Source organism: Delphinus delphis, chromosome 5 (assembly GCF_949987515.2).
Source record: "Delphinus delphis chromosome 5, mDelDel1.2, whole genome shotgun sequence".
NCBI classification, from domain to species: Eukaryota; Metazoa; Chordata; class Mammalia; order Artiodactyla; family Delphinidae; genus Delphinus; species Delphinus delphis.
This window is the reverse complement of record NC_082687.1, coordinates 27,534,743-27,558,014: the sequence shown is the minus strand read 5'-3', so window position 1 is coordinate 27,558,014 and position 23,272 is coordinate 27,534,743. Positions and strand designations below refer to the sequence as shown.

The 23,272-nt window shown below is 40.6% G+C and overlaps 1 protein-coding gene across 2 annotated transcripts in view; it reads left to right on the top strand.

The window, feature by feature from the left end:
* Positions 1-23,272, top strand: part of NR3C2 (nuclear receptor subfamily 3 group C member 2) — a 372,131-nt gene that overhangs the window by 162,573 nt on the left and 186,286 nt on the right. For both annotated transcript variants that reach the window (XM_060012126.2, XM_060012127.1), the window contains exon 3: positions 14,131-14,270. In XM_060012126.2, the coding sequence (XP_059868109.1) occupies positions 14,131-14,270 (140 nt within the window). The remainder of the gene's footprint in view (positions 1-14,130; positions 14,271-23,272) is intronic.

Here is a 23,272-nt window from a genome sequence, read left to right as displayed (position 1 = left end):
GAGCTCTGTAGGGAACTTAAAGGCGAGCGTAGGCGGCTCAGATGGAACAGTACAGCATTGATCCCTCAGTCCTGAAGGGTAGGGGGGTGGAGTCGAAAAGGCGCCTCTGAATTTCCTTGCAGACTCAGTCATCCAAGTCTACTGACTAGTGCCCTATGCTGGCTCCTCCTTAAAGCCTCTGCCATTTTTCTTCCGAGGGAGTTCTTATGAAGAATACCTGCAGAGCAGAAGAATACTGCAGAAGATTCTTGCATGTTTGAGGGTACATATGTGTTCCTCTTCAGGTGTCTGTGCACACATATGCCTTCTTTTCAGAGCTTACCAGTGAGGCTGGTCATTTCCCTGAGTAGCGTTTTGCAGCTCTGACCAAACCACTCCTTGTAGTGATGCCCGCCGACAGGAGCCAGCCTTGAGTCATCCTGCCTTCAAGCAGAATGAGGACAAGGTGGCTCTTTTCGTGTGTGGTTAGACTGTAGGCTCCCGTGAAGAAAACCCTCGTAACTAGAAAAATGTATTAGTGTTTTGAAAAGGAATATTCTTTTGACCTGTTATAAACTAAAGTGTGAATGGAAAAGATTTTTTTCTGATAGATTCCTTATACCTTTACTGAAAGGTCATTTCAGAGTATTAAGCTGATCTGAACGCAGTGATGTCATTTCACAATTATAGAATTAACTCTAACAAAATACGTTAATAATTTGGGATTTATTTTTCAATTTTTTTCCCTAACTCTAAAGTGGTGATACCTCATTGATCATTCAGAAACTGAGATGGTAAAGAATGAATTTATTTGATCCAGTTAATATAAGCATTCCTTAGGACTTTTGATGACATACTAAGAGGCTGTTTTTCAAACTTAGGTTACCAAAGGGGAAAGGGGGATAAATTAAGCGGTTGGGATTAACATATACACACGACTGTATACAAAATAGACAGTCAACAAGGACCTACTGTATAACACAGGGAACTCTACTCAATATTCTGTAATAACCTATATGGGAAAAATATCTGAAAAGGACTGGATATATGTATATGTACAACGGAATCGCTTTCTGTACACCTGAAGCTAACACAACATTGTAAATCAACTATACTCCAACATAAAATAAAAATTAAATTTAAGAAAGATGCTGTTTTTAATATTTCAAGGGTGGTAACTCTGCTCAAAATCAGATATTGAGTAGATTTGAAGTAAATATGTCATGGTGCCATGTCAGCAAATGTGCCAGGACGTTGTCATTAATGTCATTAATTTATAGATTTTGGAATGAACCTCTCTAAACCTATCACATGTAAATTTTTGAAATAATGAAGGCTATCCCTTTATCCCATGTGAAGAAAACTTAGTATAAGGCAGGTAGGATAGAGGGTGCCAGCTGCAGAACCTCTGTGATCTTACATACGAGCCTTGCATAGCAGCGGTCATAACTGATTGAGTCGAGTTGGCAAATCGGAGGGCCGTATCAGTGGCAATGAAAATCATTATTTCTAGAATTTAAGAGAAACAACTCAGGGAAAAAGCAGTTTGGAGTTTGGAATAATTAAATTTATAGAAAGAAGCCACATTCTGTTGTTCAGAAAGGCCATGATGAAGCATGTTTTCCATCAACTTCTTTAAAATGTGATAAAAAAAAACCATGCTGAAATCAGTAATTTTCTAAATAACTCAGGTTCAGGATCCACAGCTAGGTCCAGTGTCCATTACTGCTCAGAATCTCAGGCCATCCGTATCAGCATCTAAGTCTGCATCTTAACATAAGGATAGTTAACGTTCAGGGGGAAAAGTTAAATCATGTTGCATATTGATAGTATGTTTCTTTTTTCACAATTTTTATTTATTCTCTAATTTAATTTTTATTTTATATTGGAGTGTAGTTGATTTATAATGTGTTAATTTCAGGCATACAGAAAAGTGATTCCGTTGTACATATACATATATCCATTCTTTTTCAGATTCTTTTCCCATATAGATTGTTACAGAATATTGAGCAGAGTTCCCTGTATTATACAGTAGGTCCTTGTTGACTGTCTATTTTATATACAGGAATGTGTATATTTTAATCCCAAACTCCTAATGTATCCCTCCGCCACACCTTTCCCCTTTGGTAACTATAAGTTTTCAAAGTCTGTGAGTCTGTTTCTGTTTATAGTATGTTTCAAAAGCAAAGTCACTGCAATTAAAAACACTCAAGCAAGCATTTTGTGGTAATCTTCTTAAAACATAATTTATACACTCAAGCAAGTACTTAGAGGTAGTCTCTTTCCAACATACTTTATAAAGTACTGTCCAACAGATCGTGTGATAAGTTTATGATTCCTTCCAAGGGGATTCTAAATAACTAGCACTCGACATGCCAGTGATTACAGAGGTAAAATAAAATGTGGGGGCATTTTTTTAGCACATATATTTGGTCATTGTATTAGCAACCACTGATGGGCATATATGTGCTCAGTAAATGTTTCTGGAGATGATTTGATGTTAGATCTTTTTTAGAGACTTTGCATGTGCTCAAATTACCAGGTAGTAGTTTTATGACTAAGACAACTTCCCTGAATATGGAAACTTCTTAATAGAGAAGATGGGGAGTGCCTTTCACTTCAATATGGCTTATATATGCATCTTATATATGCAGAAAAAACCATCGCTAAAGTCAACAGTGTCAACAGTGACCACAGCCCAGTGGTTCATCTTTAGTCTTGCTCTCTTGGTGGCATATGACACTGTTGGTCCCCCATTCCTGATCTCCTCCCGTTGATTCCAAGACTCTGCATCATCTTGCCTTCCCGCCTCTTTTGTCTTTCTTCCTCAGGTTTGTTAGCAAGTTCTTTCCCTGCCTAACCAGAAATGTGAGTTTTCTGTAGATTTCCATCGGTGACCTTCTTTTCTCCTCATTTCACCTTCTGCCGGGGTGAGCTTATTCATTGTTCTAAGAGTAAAATCCAGAGTCCTTGCTCTCTAAGGGTGACCTACCTCTTGAGTGATGTTCCAAACTTTCTCTTGTTGAACCTGTTTTTCCTGCTTCCCCTGTTCAGTGGTCCTTAGTTTTCTTTCAGTTCATCAGACCTTTTGTTGTCATTATCCGTATTGTGCATATTAACAGTTGTCATCAGTCACTTTGTGTCCTCTAACATGGTAGATCTTCGTACCTCGCTTCGTTTTCCATGTCACCTTTTCAGTTGTCTACCAGATGTTTCAACTCACTGTCCTAGAATCATCTCTAACCACTGAATCTGGTGTTGGAGACTCATGATTTGGGCCTTTTCCCATGCTTGTCAGTGTATAACTCATTGAGTTCTGGATCCCAATGCATTTGTCCCTGTCTGGACGTTTTTCTTGGTCCAGCTCATTTTCACCTTGCCCCATTTCTTCGTGAAGCTTTCCTTCAACCCAACTGCAAGTTACTGGATTCTATGAATTCTTTATTTTTAGCCATGGATGACTCCTATCACACAGTGACTTTAATATTTACCAATCTCCATGTCTTACCTACCCTGCTCGATTATAAACTTATTGAGAATAGAAGTCATTTGTTATCTTTGTGTTCTAAGAAGGACGTCCACACAGCTGGTGTGGAAGTCACCTGATTAAAATGATTCATTAACAGTGCAGTGGCCGGTAATTACATTTGACACTTTGTTTTGTTAGAAAATACGTTTTCATCTAGGGTTAAATAATTTTGCCTACTGTCCAAAAAAACAGATTTTGCATATTATCATCAAGTGAGAATTTGTCTAGCCATAATTGAAGGAGAAAAAGTTACTTGAATGTCCTTCTAGCATAGATCTTTATTTTATTTTATTTTTTATTTTTTTTATTTTTTGGTACGCAGGCCTCTCACTGTGTGGCCTCTCCCGTTGCGGAGCACAGGCTCCGGACGCGCAGGCTCAGCGGCCATGGCTCACGGTCCCAGCCGCTCCGTGGCATGTGGGATCTTCCCGGACTGGGGCACGAACCTGTGTCCCCTGCATCGACAGGCGGACTCTCAACCACTGCGCCACCAGGGAAGCCCTAGATCTTTATTTTTAAAATGAAATTTTACACATCCTAGGCTAGGCTTAGCATGTGATCCAAAATATTCCTACCTTTTTTTCCTTCTAGATCTCTGTCAGGATACGTTCCTGCTGTGCTGAAGCTATGCTCTGTTGATTATAAGTCTTTTATGGGAAAATTGCATTCACTTAAATGAAATTCAAAGTATAGAAAATACTTATTAAACAGAGCCACTCTAATAAATATTACTAATCATATAAACTGTTGTAAAAACAAAGAAAAAGGTAAATAGGAAAAGACTAATCAGCCATTTTGGGGGCTTTAATTTTTATTTTCCAAGCTAGTTATATCCTTGAAGTTTCTGTGTCAGGTAGCTTTATCTATAATTTTATTCATACATCTGAGATTGAAAGATGTGTACCAATTATTTAATTCCTGTCTGTGGTGCATTATGAATTGTGGCTTAAGAGGAGGAATTTTGTTTAGTGGTAAATCATTCCCCAAAACATTAATGATTCACTTATCATCAAAGATGATAATACCACCAAAGAAAATATACCACAAGAATCACTCCCAAACATTACCCCTAAATAGTGGGAAAACTAAAATGAGATATCTTACGTTAAAAATTGACTCAAAAAGGAAATAGTCAGCAAAAGGGTTTTTTTTCCTCATTTATATGTGGATGAAGGTACGGATTTTAGTAAACTAGTAGTCAAAGGTGATTTGTTTCTGAAATGTATTTTTTGTATATTGAGTGTTCTCCAAATTCTTAGGTTTCTTAAATTTAGTGTTCTTTATATAAAAGTATATATTTGAATCTCAGTGATTGTTTATCCTAGTGATCTAATGTGGCTGTTCCCAGCCTACATGCTACAGTCACCAGAGGAACCAGAATTCTTAAAAGAGATTCTCAAATCCATATTCACACAGAACATTGCCTAAACAGTAAATAAACAATATGGCTGTTGCTGTACCACTCTCTTATACTATATTTTTAAAAACCTTGTTTTTTGCTGCTAACCAATGTTATACATGCTTATATAAATTTAAAGCAGTACAGAAAAATATGCTATAGAAAAGTAGAATTATCTGTAGTTCTCCTACTATGCCAGTCTCTATTAAGAGTTGTAGGGACTTCCGTGGTTGTGCAGTGGTTAAGAATCCGTCTGCCAATGCAGGGGACACGGGTTCGAGCCCTGGTCCGGGAAGATCCCACATGCCATGGAGCAACTAAGCCCATGCGTCACAACTACTGAGCCTACGCTCTAGAGCCCGCGAGCCACAACTACTGAAGCCTGCCCGCCTAGAGCCTGTGCTCCGCAGCAAGAGAAGCCACTGCAATGAGAAGCCTACACACTGCAACGAAGAGTAGCCCTGGGTCACCGCAACTAGAGAAAGCCCGTGCACAGCAACGAAGACCCAACGCAGCCATAAATAAATAAATTAATAAATGAATTAAAAAAAGAGTTGTAGATCCAACAATAATACTGATTCATAATAGTCAGAATTTAAATAGTGCTGAATATGTGTCAGACACCGTTGTGTGTGCTCTTAAATATATTGAGTAATTCAGCCATAAGAAAGAATGAAATAATGCAATTTGCAGCACCATGGATGGCCCTAGAGATTATCATACTAAGTGAAGTAAGTCAGAAAGAGAAAGACAAATACCATATATCATGTATATGTGGAATCTAAAATACGTTACAAATGAACTTTTTTACAAAACAGAAATAGACTCACAGACATAGAGAACAAACATATGGTTACCAAAGGGGAAAGGGGGTGGGGGAGGGATGAATTAGGAGTTTGGGATTAGCAGATGCAAACTACTATATGTAAAATAAACAGCAAGGTCCTACTGTATAGCACAGGGAACCATATTCAGTATCCTGTAATAAACCTTAATGGAAAAGAAAAAAATATTTTGATAACTGTGTTACAATAAAAATTGGATTCCTTTAAAATATATCTCTATCTATATGTATGTATGTATGTATTGACTAATTTAATCTGTAAGAACCCTATAAGGTAGGACTTTTGTTATCACTCCTTAACAGATGACAAAGTGGGCCCAGAAAGGTTAAATAAGACTGATATATGTTTGCTCCCAGTTTTTCCTATGGATAGACTATCATTTAGTATTATTGCTATTGTATTATTTACAAAAATAGGAACATACCATTACTGATAACTGTTTTACCACTGTCGGGTCCAAAACAGACTCCCCTGAACTGCCAAACTGCTCTTCATTCCACTATGAAAATATAAACAGCACCACCATACAATTTTTCTGCAAGTCCAGTGGGTACTATCTACTTAAAGAGCGAAAAAGGCCATTTCTCACCGTCTTCACTGCTTTAAGCTAAATCCAAGCTCTGTCATCTCCTGCCTGGATAATTGCTGGAGCTCACGTGGCTGGTCTCCCCACTTCCAACATCACCCACTCCTGTAGTCCATTCTCCAGGCAACAGCCAAAGTCAGATTTTTAAATGTCATGCAGATCATATTACCCTTCTGCTTCAAACATCTCAATATTCACATCACTCGTGATGGCACTTAAACTGGCATCCTGAGTCATCACCACAGCCCTCGAGACCCATGTAGTCTTTCTCTGTCCTCTTGGCCCACACATCCTACCTCCTCCCATCTCTCCTGCCTCCTTTCGGCTACTACTCATTTGCCCTCGTTTCCATCTCTGGAACGTGTCATGTTCATTCCTTCCTCAGGGATTTTGCACTTGCTCTTCCCTCTGTTGGCATCTTCGCATGTCTGGCTACTTTGTCCTTTCAGTCTCGCCAGAGATGCCTTCCCAGGCTACCTTTCTAAAGAATCCTAACCTTCCACTGCCCCAGCCAATCTCGGTCTCTGTCATTTTCTTCAAAGCACTTACCACTGTCTGAATTTATTTCCTTCTGTATTGTTGTTCTCTTCTACTGTAGTAGAAAGTCCATGAGAATAGGGACTTTTTCTTACTCATCTGAGTGCCTAGAAAAGGGGGGGGGGCATAGCAGGCTTCCAATGAATAGCTTAATTAATGAAGGATTTAAAACACACCAGCATGTTCAGATAGAAGGATGTTTCCTGAAGTATTGTTTGCATAGGCCTCCAAACTCTCACTCTGCTCTAGATCACTGAATGAATGCTTGAATTGATTGCATGTGGAAAGATTCAACTTTTCAGCAGCTGGTGATGATGGTAGAAGCATCTCTGATTAAGTGAAAGTACAAAAGACAGGTTTGCTTCATTGATGTTGAGTGAGCTTGAGACAGGGGACAAACTCCTTGTCATGTGAAGAATTTCTGGTCACTGAATAGTGGTGGATCAATCACTATGGTGTTGTTATGTAATTGTTATAAAGATGGGGAAATAACATGGTAATTCCTGGAACAACATGGTACATTATAGATTCTCAGCCCAATTTTCCAGTTCAGTCGGTAGAAATCCCTTTTTCTCACACAGCTTCTTATTGCTTCTCCCTAAGCCTCCAACCGTTTCGTGGAAAAAGATTGCCCAGTAAGTGTTTTTGATAATTGGTTAGGATATCCCCTCCCAATTGTCACCCAAATCAGCATGAACCTTTGATTAATCTCTTTAGCTCTTCACTGAGTCATTAGAACTATTCTACTTGGTACTGAAAAGAGTTGCACCTTCCTTGTGTTTCCCGAAGAGAGACACTTGTCTTTACAAGTGGAAATGCAATGCTCACTCATTTCTGCTTTATATAGTACTTTAACATTTGTCTAAAACCCTGTGAACCACCTTTGTGGATAATAAAATTCTGTGCATGTTATTTCTTTGATTACCAAGACCAAAAATGACCAGTTTGGGTAGTTTTTCCCAACTCGTCGCTGTTAAAATGGTTTTTAGTGGGTAGAATACCATTTGAATGCATACATTTATGCAGAATTTTTAAGCAGAATCAGCAAAGACACAATCATGTAGATGCAAGAAAGATTTTAAGTGCCATAGGATTAGCTGTTCTAGAAAGAATAAGTTTTTACATGCAGATGTTTTCATGCTTGATCTAGATCAGACAATGGCTGTTTACTGTGTGTAAGGTGCTGTCTTTAATTTGAGCTTGAAATCCACTTCAAATAAAGCTTGATCATGACAGGGTGTTCCATTTATCTTTTGTGCCCATATTTATCTTAAAGGGGTATCTTGAAAAGGATCTTAGAGATGATCTGCTCAACATTCTTGTGGTGAGAATTACGGCCCAAAGAGGAGAGGTGATTTTGTTAAGGTTTTATCAGTTAGTGGCTGAGCTAGAACCGGAACCAGGCTTCCTTACTGAGCTCCTGTGCCTGCCTTTACCCCTGCGTGTTTGGGACTCACATCCCATGAAGATGCTTAGATGTTATAAGATGTTAATGGATTATACATACTATACAGGTGAATTCTTACATCCAGAAATCACTCAATAAGCTTTGTGTTTTGATATAACCCAGAATCTAACAAGTGAGTTCAAGGTCTGCTCCCTTCTCCTCCTTTTCCTCTCCTCCCTCTCCCTGCTTATAAAATGTAATAACGTATTTCCTGAAACCAGACATATACCCTTCCAACCATGTCCCATCTTTCAGTTTCAGAGGTAATCACATGAAAGGGTGTCAGTGGAGACTGGAGTTTTCCTGACCCGTCCACACTTTGTGGCCTGTCTTCTTTGTTACTAATGCAGACGCTTGTGGGATAGCTCGCTGAGCTTTTGAGGATAGTCTGTCTCCCCGGATGTTTTTTCGCCTCTGTGCAAAGCTAAATGAACCATATAGGAATTGAACCTATAACCTTGGCCTCATTCATTTATCTTCTTTAAAATTGCCTTTTGGAAATTTATGTTCTGCTGTGATGAGATTAAGGTTGTGATTTCATTCATTCAATAAATAGTCCCAGCTCCACACTAATGGCAGCAGAGAGTACAGAGAGGCAGAGGACAAGGTCTTTGCCCTCAAAGGATTAGGATAAGGACACAAATCACGAATGTCGGGGCAGAAGTGATGACCGTTGGGGGAGGGGGGTGAGCAAATCAGGAATTCACGAAAGCAAATCAGAAGGGAGAGAGGTGCATCCTGCCGGAAGAACATTAGGGGCCCTTGAAGGATGGACAGTTTTCCCAGGAGTTGGAGCGAGGGTAGGTGTGCAGATGGTGGTACCCACAGCACCTCAACAGGGATGTTGCAGTGGGGCGAGCACAAGCGTGAGAGGACCTGCGGGGGCAGGCATGAAGGAAGAGGGACAGGAACGTTATCATTTATGGTGGTGTTGTGTAGGGATGATGGAAGATTCTGAACTGGGGCAGTACTAGAATCAGAACTGTATAACAGCCACTGTAGAATGAACTGGAGGGTTGGGGAAGAAGCCTGAGGAAGTGACAAGGGTCTGAACCTGGGTTCCCAACAGGGTGAAGAGAAGTGATGGGAGACAGGCCTGGAGAAGCAGAACTTGGTAACTGACTAGACGTGTTAATGAAGGTTTGAACCTGGGTGCCTAGAAGATGGCAGTACCCTTCCAGAAGCCAGTAGACCACAGAGGCTGGGAAGTTATGTAAAGGAAGTGAACACATGAAATTGGAACACTGGGGAGAGGTTGGAGCTGGATATGAAGATTCGGGAAGTCATTCACCAGGAGAGCTGTTTGAGCTGGGAGAGTGGATAAGGTCATTAAGGGATAAAGTGTAGAAATGAGAAAAAAAGATGGCCAAAGGTAGAACGCCAAAGAAAATCTACATTGGTGATATAGACAATGAGAAAGAACCTGAGAAATAGAGACCGAGCTCAGTACACTGTTACAGAAACCGAAGAAGCAGAGGGCTGCCGAGAGACACGTAGAGACAAGTGTGCTCCCTTGTCATTGAGAGATGTTAGTGAACAAGAAGGAAAAATAATCCCCCTTTGCTTTAATTTTGTCATTGAGCCAAATTACTGTTTTAATTGGGATTTCACAATGCATCTTTTCGATGCTATGCTTTGACTTCTCTGCATTCGGTTCCACTACATACTTTTCACTCTCAAGACAGTTAAAAACCAATCACATTCTTATATGTAAGGAATGCAGTAGGAGTTCAAAACTGATGAAAAGGCCAGTCATCTGAGATCACTCATTTATCCCAAGTGTTAATTGGGAGGCTGATAGGTACCAGGGACTATGCCATGCCCTGGGGACATAGTGGCAAATAACACAGAAGCAAATCCAGGCCCCTGTTGAGTTTACCTTCTTGTGTGGATGAAGCAAACAATAAACAGACTAAAGAAGGAAAATACACAGCATGTTAGCTGGTGACATGCGCTAGGGAGGAAAATAAAGCAGAAGGGGAAGGGGGTTTGGAAGAAGGGGTGTCTTCAGTAGAGGGGGCAGAAAAGGCCTGACTGAGAAAGTGACATTTGGATGACACCCTGAAGGGAGGTGGGGGTGTGGGGTTGTATAGATATCTGGATGAACAGGGGGCAGCACGTGCAAAGGCCCCGAAGTGGGGGCACGCCTGGTGTGTTTGAGGTCTGGCAAGGATGCCAGTGTTGCTGAAGGGCAGCAAACAAGAGAGAAAGGTTCGTAAGGTCTCAGGGGCCACATTGGGGCCCTGTGGTCATAGGATGACTTTGGCTTTTCCTCTGAGCCTTTGGATGGTTTTGAGCAAAGGAGTGAATAAGGACCGTTCTGGCTACAGGGGAAGGAAGGAGGCAAGGAGAAACAGGAAGATGAGCGAACAGACTTCCACACATCCTGGGAAGAGGTGTTGATGGCTTGGACTAGAGTGGTCCCAGAGGAGGTGTGGAAAGTGATCAGAATCTGGATGTTTTTTGAGGGTAAAGTAAATAGAATTGAACAGATTGAGAAGGAAACTAGGGAGAAGGAAGAGTCAGGGATGAGTCCAAGTTGCTGTATCGGTCGGCTAGGGCTGCATAACAAAGTACCACACATGGGTGGCTTCGGCAACAGAAATACATTGTTTCATGGTTTCTGTAGGCTTGGCCAAGTTTAACGTGTCAGCTGAGTTAGTTCCTTCTGAAGGCTGTGAGGGAGAACCTGTTCCATCCCTCTCTCCTAGCTTCTGGTGGTTTCTTGGCCGTCTTTGGCGTTCCTTGACTTGTACGAGTATCACTCTCTTCATCTTCACACAGCATTCTCTCTGTGTGTGTCTGTGTCCTAATTTCCTCTTTTTACTAAGAACCCCAATCATATTGGATTAGGGATGACCCTTCTCCAAAATGACCTCATCTTAACTAATCATATCTGCTCTGACCATATTTCCAAATAAGATTACACTCTGATGGAAAACTAAAAATGAAATTACCGTATGATCCAGCAATCCTACTCCTGGGCACATATCCGGGCAAAACTATAATTCAAAAAGATAGATGCACCCCCTATGTTCGTAGCAGTACTATTCACAATAGCCAAAACATGGAAACAACCAAAATGTCCATTGACAGATGAATGGATGAAGAAGATGCGGTACATATCCACAATGGAACACTACTCAGCCATAAAAAAGAATGAATTCATGCCAGTTGCAGCAACATGGATGCAACTAGAGATTATCATACTAAGTGAAGTAAGTCAGAAAGAGAAAGACAAATACCACATGATATCCCTTATACGTGGCATCTATAATATGACACAAATGAACCTATCTATGAAGCAGAAACAGACTCGCAGACACAGAGAACAAACTCGTGGTTGCCAAGGGGGAGGGGGAGGTGGGGAGGGATGGACTGGGAGTCTGGGGTTAGTAGATGCAAACTATTATATATGGAATGGTCGGACAACAGGGTCCTACTGAATAGCACAGGGAGCTGTATTCAATATCCTGGGATAAACCATAATGGAAAAGAATATAAAAAAGAATGTGTGTGTGCATATATAGATATAGACATAGATAAAAAACTGAGTCACTTTGCTGTACAACAGAAATGAACACAACATTGTAAATCAGCTGTACTTCGGTTTAAAAAAAAAAGGTCACCCTCTGTCTTAGGGGCTAGGACTTCAACATTGGAATTGGAAGTGGGGAGAAGGACATGATTCAGCCCATAGCAGTTGCCATTGACTGAGCCAAGGAAAGTGTATTTGGATAGAAGAGGAGAGTTCCAAAGACCAAAGTTAAGAGACTCTTCAGTTTGAGGACCAAGACCAAGGCTCACAAAAATGTTAAATACAAATCCCATGTATGCTTGCAGTTGTAAAAAAGCACTTACATGTTAATGATGGTTTTTAAGTTGTATTCTAATTGTTTATGCAATCATGGTATTTTCCTGTGAAGCGTAAGAGAGAGTATGGGTTGAGTTCTACTGGCCAATATGCCGAAGAAGTTACTGGGGCTGAAATGGAATGTTTTGAATGCCATAAAGAAGTCAAAGGACGCTAATAAAAATAATAAAGAGCACTTTTCTCAGAAGGAGAAACAACTTTGGAGAACATTGTTTCAGCCTTTGATTTAAGAAGTCATTTTTCTAGAAAGTCAGTCATGCTGCAGTGCTCTGAGCAGCTGCATAGTTTGTTCCTTCATCTGTTTTTGGTGAGAGTGTAGTTAAAACGTATAAAATCAATTTTAAAAAAATCACGAAGGCAATAGTATCACATTTAGCTAATTTGAAAAACAGAAATCATCACCATTCTAGCCATTTCATATGTTTTCTTTGAGTTTTTATGTTCCTGCTGTTTTACATGGAGACATAAAGCTAGGACAACAAGGTGATGGTGCTGACATACAAAAAATCTACCCAATGTTTTCTGAACACGTTCAGCTCGAATTTCTCTCACATTCCAGCTCGCCTTGCACATTCTGTTTGCTCTGCCCCTGTCTTTGTCTGGCTACCATCTAGTCGTGCTTCAGAACTCAGCTCAGCTGTCACCTTTGGGGAAGGCTGCTGACTGGTATATTCCTAGCTTTCCCAGTATGGAAGGCTGAGCCTACCATGTGCCGCCGTATTACCCCGCACCTAAGCTCAGGCCATAATGCTGCATGTCTCCACCAACTTTGAGGACAGGGACTGAGCAGTCTATGTTTATTTCCTCAGTACCTTGCACAGGACCTGTGGGTAGATATTCAATAAGTGCATGTGGGCTAGGAATGAAAAAAAAAAATCGAATTCTTTGCCTGCTTGGCACACATCGGTCACTGAACTATGAGACCTTATTAGAATTTAAAACAATTTTGTTCAGATTGTGCCATAAACCGGCACGGGAATATGTAATATAGCTTGACAAGAGTCTCCTTTAAAAGTATTCGTGTAGGGCTTCCCTGGTGGCGTAGTGGTTGAGAGTCCGCCTGCCGATGCAGGGGACGTGGGTTCGTGCCCCGGTCCGGGAAGATCCCACATGCCGCGGAGCGGCTGGGCCCGTGAGCCATGGCCGCTGAGCCTGCGCGTCTGGAGCCTGTGCTCCGCAACGGGAGAGGCCCGCATACCGCAAAAAAAAAAAAAAAAAAAAAAAAAAGGATTCATGTAGATTGTTGCTTAAAAGGTTAAATTTTTCCCTAAAAACTGCACCCTTCAGTTTCTTACCATGAAAGGTACCTGAGATAGTTACCATATATGGCTTGTTTTTAGTATTGACTGTGCCCCTTTAAATTAGTAAGCGAAATGAAGCAATTTGAACATACCTAGGTAAGGTAACATGGGAGAATATGCAGGAGCTTGGAGGAGTAAAATTCCTGGCAAAAGAGACAAGAATTATTTGAATTTTAATTTGTGGATTGTTTTGGAGAGGGGAGAGTTTTTTATCTGGCATAAATTGAGATATAATCTGAGTCCGAGTGAAGAGAGTTGAGAAGTATTGTAATAGCCCTTTGATGCCAAAAATAGTTCTGTGATGACTCAGCTCAAGATTTCTCTCCTCTCTGTTCACCTAGAATGCAAATAATATTTTTTGGTAAACGTTCTCAAAAACAGGAAAAGGAAGAGAAAAGTTTATATGGGATTATTTATGACTTCTTAGTACTGAGAAGAGGCTTTGCTGTAGAGAATTCTTGATACATTACTTCCCTCATAGGATTTTGCCTTCATTTCCTAAGTCACTCGGGATGGGACCATACTGAATTCATTGATGGAACCAAGATGATTGACAGATATTGAGCTAAGCTGTACAGCATGTCGAATGTGCCACTACACTGTAGTTATTTAAATCTTGATTTCTTTCCCCAGCTCTACTTTACGAAGTGTTTCCACTGGATCCTCAAGACCTTCCAAAATATGTTTGGTGTGTGGGGATGAGGCTTCAGGATGTCACTATGGTGTAGTGACCTGTGGCAGCTGCAAAGTGTTCTTCAAAAGAGCAGTGGAAGGTAAATGTTCATGTGGGTGTTCCTTTTACACATTTTCTTTCCTGGTGTGCAGTTTACTTGCAAGGTTAACTCGATAACACTATTGGGAAATAATTCAAAAATGTCCTTAGTTTTGGATGTAATCTGTCCTTAGTTTTGGATGTAATCTGTCAGTGATAAATAGTAATGAAGCCTTGTCTAAAAACCACTTGGAGATTCTCCACCGAGCAATATTTAATGGCCAAAATTCTAAACTGTGGATTAAGAGCAACCAGTCAGAAATACTGGTTGTTTTGGTTGTTGGTTTGTCTCAGTTTTTTTTTTTTTTTCCACTTAGACTTAATCAAAATCATTCTGTGTCACCATAAATTTAATTTGCATGATCAGAAAGACCGTTTTTTTACAGCACGTCTGCCTGGTCTGTTTCTGTATAAATATATGTGTTGGTGGCCAGTTAAAACATTGACATCAGGATCGTGTGTGTAATTTAAGTTGTGTTCCTTACAAAATATTGTCATTTAACAGCCGCTTGAGAGTCCAGGTCCCCATTTGAGTCCTACCTTCATTCCTACTGAAAGTTTCCAAACCAGTACATTAAACGAAAAATTGGACTGAGATTCTTTAAGTTATGTAGTCTAGCTTTTGCTTCTGTCCAAGTAGTTGTACTTACTAAGGAGAAATGGTCTTTTCGTTTGTTTCTGCCTTTCTCCAGCTTCACTTCCAAGCAATTAACTAACATCAGGCTTAGGCCTGATGGTTTTATTAATGTTGACTACTATGACTGGTCAAAGTGTAGAATTTTTTGCTATCAGGAGAAGTGTTGTGTAATTGACACTTATTCTTACTAAGGAGTTCAGCATTAAGATTCCTGCAGGTATATTTCTCAGGACATTTTTCTGAGAGGTGAATTGGTGTTTCAGAGACTTAAGCATAAATGACTTGAATGTTTGTTTTGCTGAGGACCACAAGGAAATGTCCTTAGTTCTGGGATAAAAAAAGCTGACCAAGTAGTTATTTCTGTGCTTCTGAGGTTGATTCTGCATTATTTAATTGATAGTACATGATTTTACATTATTTACACTATTAATTATTTAGTAGTCCCCAAACCCATCATTGAATTGGTAATAGGAGTTCCATATTTCTTTCTCGGGGTATGAGCTCTTGGTTACAGGTGACAGAAGATTCAACACAAACTGGCTTCAGCACCAATGGAAATTCATTGGCCCACATAACTGGAAAGTCCTCATGTGGACATGGCTTTGGGCAAGCCATGGTCTTAAGCCAGGTCATTCGCATTCAATCTCATTCTCTCCATCGCTTGACTTTGTTCTGGCTCTGTTCTCATGTGGCTTCTCTCGTGAGAAGGAAAGAGGTTTTCTGTTCCCAGGGGTTGTTATAAAAGCCCCCAATTGAATCTCCATAGACTGAACTTGACTCACGTTGGCCCCTTCCAGACCAGTCACCGTGGCTGGGGGGAGCAGTGATCTGATAGGCTGGTCCTGGCTGGAGTCGGCCAACCTGAACAACCTAGACCAACTGTGGGAATGAGCATTTCCCGGAGAAAAAGGTGGGCCCTGTTACCAGAAGGCTGATTTCCAGAAAATGGGGGAAACAAGTATGTATAGTACTGAAATCAATTTAATTTTTTAAGATTGTCTTCCCCGCCACCCTCTTCTTTCTTTCCTTAACTCTGTGATGGACTCAGTAGAAGATAAGTAGGTAAGATATACCTCTGGCATCTTCTAATGCCGCTTTATACCTTCCAACGTAAGGGCTCCCCTCCTAGGCTCACTAATTGGTGAACAAAGGTGATAAGTAAAAATAAAGCAGTGAGCGAAGGACATTTAGAGAGGGTGCCTCTGGGTTGCCCTACCTATGGGTCAGCATCCACATCAGAACCCATGTATGGCTCTTCATAAAATCTGCCCTTCTCTGCAAAAAAACGGTTTTCTAGATGTTTTTGTTGTTTTTAAGTAGTTTCTCTGGAAGTAGCTAAGGAAAGAATTGTTTTTGCAACTGAGGTACATATAAACATGGAAAAGCCTAAATGTCTGTACATCTTTTTCTCTCATTGAAAAGCTGATCAGTAATGGATAATGAACCTTGACAAGTGCCTTTTAAGGCTTTTATTAATATAGCTTATTTCCTATTTATTTGGGAATTAGAATTTTAGCACCTACCTGTGTGAAACAAGGCTATAAATTTTAAATATAAACTTCATGAGAGTAATGACTTGTTTTTGTTTTGTAATTTGTATTTGCTTACTGTTTTATCATGTGTGTATGTGTGAAAGAAATAGGACTATCTCTGTATCAGAACTTTTTGATTTAATAAGAAATTATTTTTAAAATATTTTATGTAATTAGAGGCACTAATTTCACAAAATTATGGTATATGGATGTTATTTTTATTCCCCTTTTACAGATGAAGAAATTTGGGATCAGACCCAATTAATCTATTTGGAATCATAAGGCCAAACTTAGACCCATATTAAAGTCTTATGGCTCCAAACCTAGACACACCCTAAGGCCTCATAGATCTAAATCTCATAATCTCTTCTTTCCATTTTCCATAATTCTTAAGTTCATGAAAATCCTGCTCTATATGTCATTGTTTATGCCTGCTCGGTAATAATGAGGGCAGTGATGTAAACATTGAGAAGACAGTGTGGTACCCTTAGTGTGTGTCTCTGCGTGTGTGTCACTGTGTGTGTACATACACACACATATACAAACATGTATGTGTGTTTTTATATTTGAATATTTACTACGGTGGTTTTCCGGTTTTAACCTTAAGCTCCTCCTCGGATTACGTATACAGAGGCTTCTAAGCAGCTGCAGGTAGGGGAGTCCTTTAAAATCGAAAGGAACTAACAACATCAGGGCGAACTGGAAATGACCACTAGAGAGAGGACAGGGGGAAAATCACAGCAGTCTGAGCTTCAAGCTTGTTGGCTTCAGGCTTTTATGCCCTAGAGCACCCCACTGCAATGCTTGGTCTGACAGTGTAGTGGTGACTACATAGGGAGACTGCACATCATTTGTTTTAAGTGTATATTATGTTCTCTGTGTCCCGTCTAATGGCGTATAGATATGTGCTTATTTCTTCTTCTTAAACATTTAATATAAAAACACTTAGGTGTCTCATCCAGAATACCTTTTTTGTCAATAATGTTGGTTTAGAGCCGTATTACTGTACCTTACAATGGAAGCTTACCGTTTTATTTTTAAATTTGAATTGCTTATTTGCCTTGAAGGTTTGTCAGGACCTTTCTGTCTTAAGAAAAAGAATAAACCTATATGCACACACTCATGCACACATACACACATATATATTTTAAGTTGGGTTCTCCCTAGTGGTGGAAAGTGGACTGGCTTTAGGGTCAGAAGACTTGGTTTAATTTCCAGCTCTGCCACTCACTTGGTGTAAGATTATGGCAAGTTATTTAACTTACTTGGGCGTCAGTTTCTTTATTTATAAATGGAAATGGTAGTATTGCCTTACCTGTTGCTATGAAAAATTACATAAAGGAAAATGTCTTTGCAGATTTTATAAATCGTAAAGTGGCATCAAAATATTAGACCTTGGGCTTCCCTGGTGGTGCAGTGGTTGAGAGTCCGCCTGCCGATGCAGTGGACACGGGTTCGTGCCCCGGTCCGGGAAGATCCCACATGCCGTGGAGCGGCTGGGCCCGTGAGCCATGGCTGCTGAGCCTGCGCGTCCAGAGCCTGTGCTCCGCAATTGGAGAGGCCACAGCAGTGAGAGGCCCGTGTACCGCAAAAAATATATATATATATTAGACCTTGACTTTAGGAACAACTGCTGAAGTTCTTTGGCCACGTCCGTACACAGAGATCATGTAAATGATTCAGTAACGTTGTACTGTTAGGTCTTCATTTTTTCTTCGTTTTTCCCGTATTACATTATTTTGCCCGTAGAACTGCCCTTTGAGGTTGTAAGATCCTTCTAGACTAGCAGTTCTCAAAGTTTCAAAGGATGTCGGCATCAGGGGTGAGGGGATAGAAGGCCTGTTGACATTTCCTTGAGGGACTTTTCCACATTTTCCACCGTGGACTGAACCACCAAGATTGATTCCCATAACGAACCTTCATAGCTGACTCTGGCACCCACCTTTGGGAGTTGCACAGTAGAGGAAATATTGAGAGATGCCAACTGGACTTTTAGCTCCCCTGTTCGATGTCTTTAGGGCAGGACAGGGTCTTATCTCTAGAACCTAGCAACACCGCAGATATTTAGTAGCCACTAAATAAATGTTTGAATGTACATATCAACGTACCTATGTGGCATAAGAGCATTCCAGGTTAATGACTTGCCCCTCAAACCAGTAGATTAGCAACGAAACTGGCCCAAGAATTTACGCAGGCCTTTTGATGTCTAATCTGCAACTTCTAATTCTAGTCTGAGTTTTTACTTTCTCAGTCTCTTTCCAACTGTAAGTTCCCATTGGTTTCATCTTGTGTGTATTTTACTTTGTGATCCCTCAATGAACAGAGCTGCCTACAGTCAGCAGGCTATTTTATAACCTAATTTCCTTTCTGGCTACTCAGTATACAGCAGTGTCTGGAAGACACAGCCCCCACAAATCACTGAAGAGGTACGGGGCTGTGAAAGAAGAAGAGAGTTCACTATAATGTAAAGTCAAATGGATTTATATTTTTGTAAGCAGACCCGTTAGGCTAAAGAGTCCATATCTTGGTATGGCCAGCCAAATCATATGATGTCTATTTCGACACTCAGACATTTCCCTTAAGTAAGAGACTTATAAATCTATTTCCTGAAAAGAAACGGCTTTAAAAGGTCTAACTGTAGATTAATCTCAGCAGTCCTCAAATATGCAGCATTTAAGGTACCCACACCTGGATACATGCACCTCATTCCTTTCACGTGTACTTCGCAGCATATAGGTGAGAAATCCTGCAATTCATAGACTGATTATCCTATGGGGGAACATGTTTTTAAGGACATGTAATGGTTGACTAATAGTTAATTTTCTTCGCTTTTCTAAACTGAATGAGTAAACCGAACAGGTCCAGAGGAAAGTGTGTCTCACCATGTCATGGGCTCATGTTATCCCCATCAATACTGTGTGTGCTCTTAAGCAAGAGGGCCCAACAGGCAAGAGTGTGAGTAAGTGTGAGGTCTGGGGGGCTGGATGATGGACCGTTCAATTATGCCACAAAACAGAGCATTTAAATTGAATGGACACAAGCTAGATCAGGATGGTCTTACATAGTAATTGAAATACAGCCATCCCCTTGTAATTGGCAATATGAAATTAAGGAAATGATAAAACAAGGAAATAACACCTGCTTATTAGATGTCTTCAGGTCACGATGTGTGTGATGCAGCCCTCCGTGTCTCTGTGTGCCACGTACAGGAAGCTAATGTACATCAGAGGGCATCGTCCCTCCTACAAAACTGCTGAGTCAGAGATAGGAAACCAAGGATTCTTCTGGCTTACAGTTTTCTCACGAAACACTTTAAAGATTAAGTCTTTTTTCCCCTTTACCAAAAATTGGAAACAAGGTAACCTGATTCTTTCCAACTACTTCCTATAAGTGCTTAAATAAATACCTACCCAGTAGATCATATCTAGGATTTTTATGAACACTCCTTTCCTCCTTATGTAAACCCAAGGGTTTTGTGTTAATTACAAATGTTTGCCCAGATTTTTTTATATATCCCTTCAGTTGGTTGCCATGGGAACATACAGAGCCATGACATTTAGGCCAATCTGGAAGGTCAAGGAAACTTCTTAAAGAATTGACCCCCAAACTGAATCTTGAAAGATTAGGATTGGCAATGCTGAGGGGGAGTAAGGACAGGCTGTCTGCACAGGGCACCAAAAGCTATTTCATGTTACCTCTATGGACGTGTGAGAGGCAAGGAGATAAAAGTGGAGGCTGTTGTGCAGATTGGGTCCAGGTCCTGGACTCTAAGGAGGGGCCTGAATTTATCCTTGGGCAAAACAGAACCTCTGAATGTTTCAATACAGCAGAATAGTAAGCTCAGGTTCGCATTTAATATCTGGCTGTGCGGAGGTAGGCTTATTTAAAGAGAGACAGTTCCCGTGGCTCTTCTAAGTCATTTCGGTGAGAGATGACCAGAGATAGAACTAGACCAGCAGCGTTAGGGATAAAGAGGAGGGGACAGCTAACAAGACTATCTGGGAAGTAACATTGGTGGGTCTGTATTGGAGGTAAGGAAGCAAAGATCTGGGATGTTTCCATAGGCTAGGCTGCTGGTGCCTTTTGCTGAGACTGGGGACGCTGGAGTGGGAGCAGCTTTGGGGGCATGGGGGGCAAAGGTCATTCATTCACCAAACATAGTCAATATCCACTAAATGGCAGACACTCTTCTTGGCATACCTAGGGACTTCCTGGATGAAGAAAGTGAACAAAATATACAAAGATCCTTGCCATGGTGGAGATTACATTCTAATGAGAGGTGGTGGAGAGATTAAACATACTAAATGAGTTATTTGTGTAACATGAAAAGTTGATGGGTGCTCTGGAAAACAAGCACTGCCGGGATAAATGGGGTTGGAATGAAATTCCTTTTAGGACAATGAATTTGAAATGTCCATAGAACATTCAGACGTGCCTAACAGGAAGTTGGATGTGTGATTCTAAAGCTTGGGGAATAGGGAAAGATCGAAAATAACTATTTTAGAATCACCATCCATGAAAGTAGATGCATTTGCCCAAGAAATGGGTATTTAGAGAGACAAGGAATAAGCCAAGGTTAGAACCTTAGAGAGCATAAATATAGGACATTGTGTGTGTGTATATATGTGTGTGTGTGTGTGTGTGTGTGTTACACATGTGTGAATAATTTTTCTCTCTCTCTCCTCCAACTTGTACACAGAAAAGTCTTAGTTGCTTGGTCTCTGGTTCTTCCAAGTTTAGATGAACTTCAGACATTATTGCATCTGTGGAACTTTCAATCCCAGTTTTTGCTCTTTATTAATCATTAGTCTTGATTTTCTTTTAATCTTAGCCAGTCCATAGCCCACAACCAAACATGATAGCGAGGAAATGTGATTTGCTAACCCGGGCAGAGATAATGTCACACATGTAGCAGATGCTCTAGACACATTTGTTGATCGATAACTATTTAAATATATGTATGGGGTTCCCCCTTGTTCCTGTCACTGTTTCTCTGAGGTCAAAACTATGTTGAAGTGATTTCTTAGAAAATGATTTGGAGTAGGGACACGTAGGCCAAAAATAAATTAGCGTTATCCAAAGAGAGCTTCTTGCTGCTTAAAATTTTAAATGAAGGTGCACTTCACATAGCAAATTTGGAAAGTATAAATTAGAAGCACAATAAGTAATTTTCAGGTATTCCCCGTGTCTGTGCCTCTGTTTGTAGCCCATGTTGTTCCAGAAAAGAATCAAAGCAACTCACAGCTTTCCATGAGGTAAAATGAAATTTCTCATAAGTGAAATGAAAAACAGGACAAAGGCAAGATGAGAGCAAGAAAGAGAACATACAGCCAGGAAAGGGGATGGGAGAGAGAAATATGCCCTTTGGCCGTGGCAGACACCGGCCACCTACTTGGCTTTCTAGGCCCCAGCTCACAGACAGTGGTGAGTCACCTGATGTACGATGTTCTTAACAAGTAGATGAGGGAATTGCCTGTTGGGAAGAAAATTTTCATGAGCTGCTTTGGCTGTAACGTGCCTATTCTTTTCATGTGAATTATAACCTGAAATTTAAAAAAGTAACTCTCCCATTGGTATTAGTGGGATTGTTTGGTTTATCTTAAGGAGCAGTGCGAGAAACATGCTTTATTCTGTCAGACACCTTCTCCGAGAATCATCGCTGTTATTTATGGAGCAGTTACTCCATGCCAGGCAGGCACTGTGCCAAGTACTCCATGTTTTATCTCATTTTTTCCTCATAACTGCTGTCTTAAAGCTGAAAGTTTTGTGAGTTTTGCAAGGCAATATCTTTAAACCTGAACCCTCTAAGCAATTGTTGTCACAAGGAAAACAGTGACTACTTTTCTTTAACAAGGCTTAATGGTATGATCCTTCCACTCTTGAAATTAATAGCAATAGTGGGCTTCCCTGGTGGCGCGGTGGTTGCGAGTCCGCCTGCCGATGCAGGGGACACGGGTTCGTGCCCCGGTCCGGGAAGATCCCAAATGCCGCGGAGCGGCTGGGCCCGTGAGCCATGGCCGCTGAGCCTGCGCGTCCAGAGCCCGTGCTCCGCAACGGGAGAGGCCACAACAGTGAGAGGCCCGCGTACCGCAAAAACAAACAAACAAAAAAATTAATAGCAATAGCAATAAACATTTGAGTACTTATTTTGTGCACATTAACCTAAGAACTTTATTGTTTTATCATTTTAATCCTCATGATAATCCTATGAAATAGGTCCGATTATTCAATTATTATCTGTCCTCATGTTAGAAATCAGTCATCTGAGGCATGTAAGAGTTGAATTAGTCAGTCCAAGGTCACCCAGATCGAAGGAAGTGGCAGGGCGGGGATTTGAACCCGGGAAGTCCAGGCATTCTGACTCTGTATATTCAGCACATAAGCTCTACTGCCTCTCACAGAGTTATATCAGATCCCAACTATTTTTACCCCTCAAAAAGTAGGGCAACATCCCTGGCTGGAGAACACTTATGAAGAGCCCATTGTAATTTAACAGTTTTCCCGCTATACTCTAAATAATTAACTCCTAGCCATTCCAAGTTGAAGCTCTCATTTGAATTTCTGTTGCCCTAATGGGAAAGAAATTGGGTAGTCTCTAATTTTTTCTTAAGGAGTGAACTCCCTATTTTTAAAAATTACCATTACCATCCCTAAAGTACATCTTTAACATCTTGATATTAATCTAAGGTTTGATGGAAATTTTTTATCTTCCTGTATTTCATTTCCTATGTGTGATAAAAATTAGACAGAGCCTGTCAGGCTCAGAGAAGCATTGCGAGCAGGACCTTCCTCCTCCAAAGCTGAAAGCCCCAAACTCTTCAGCCCTGATGCCTG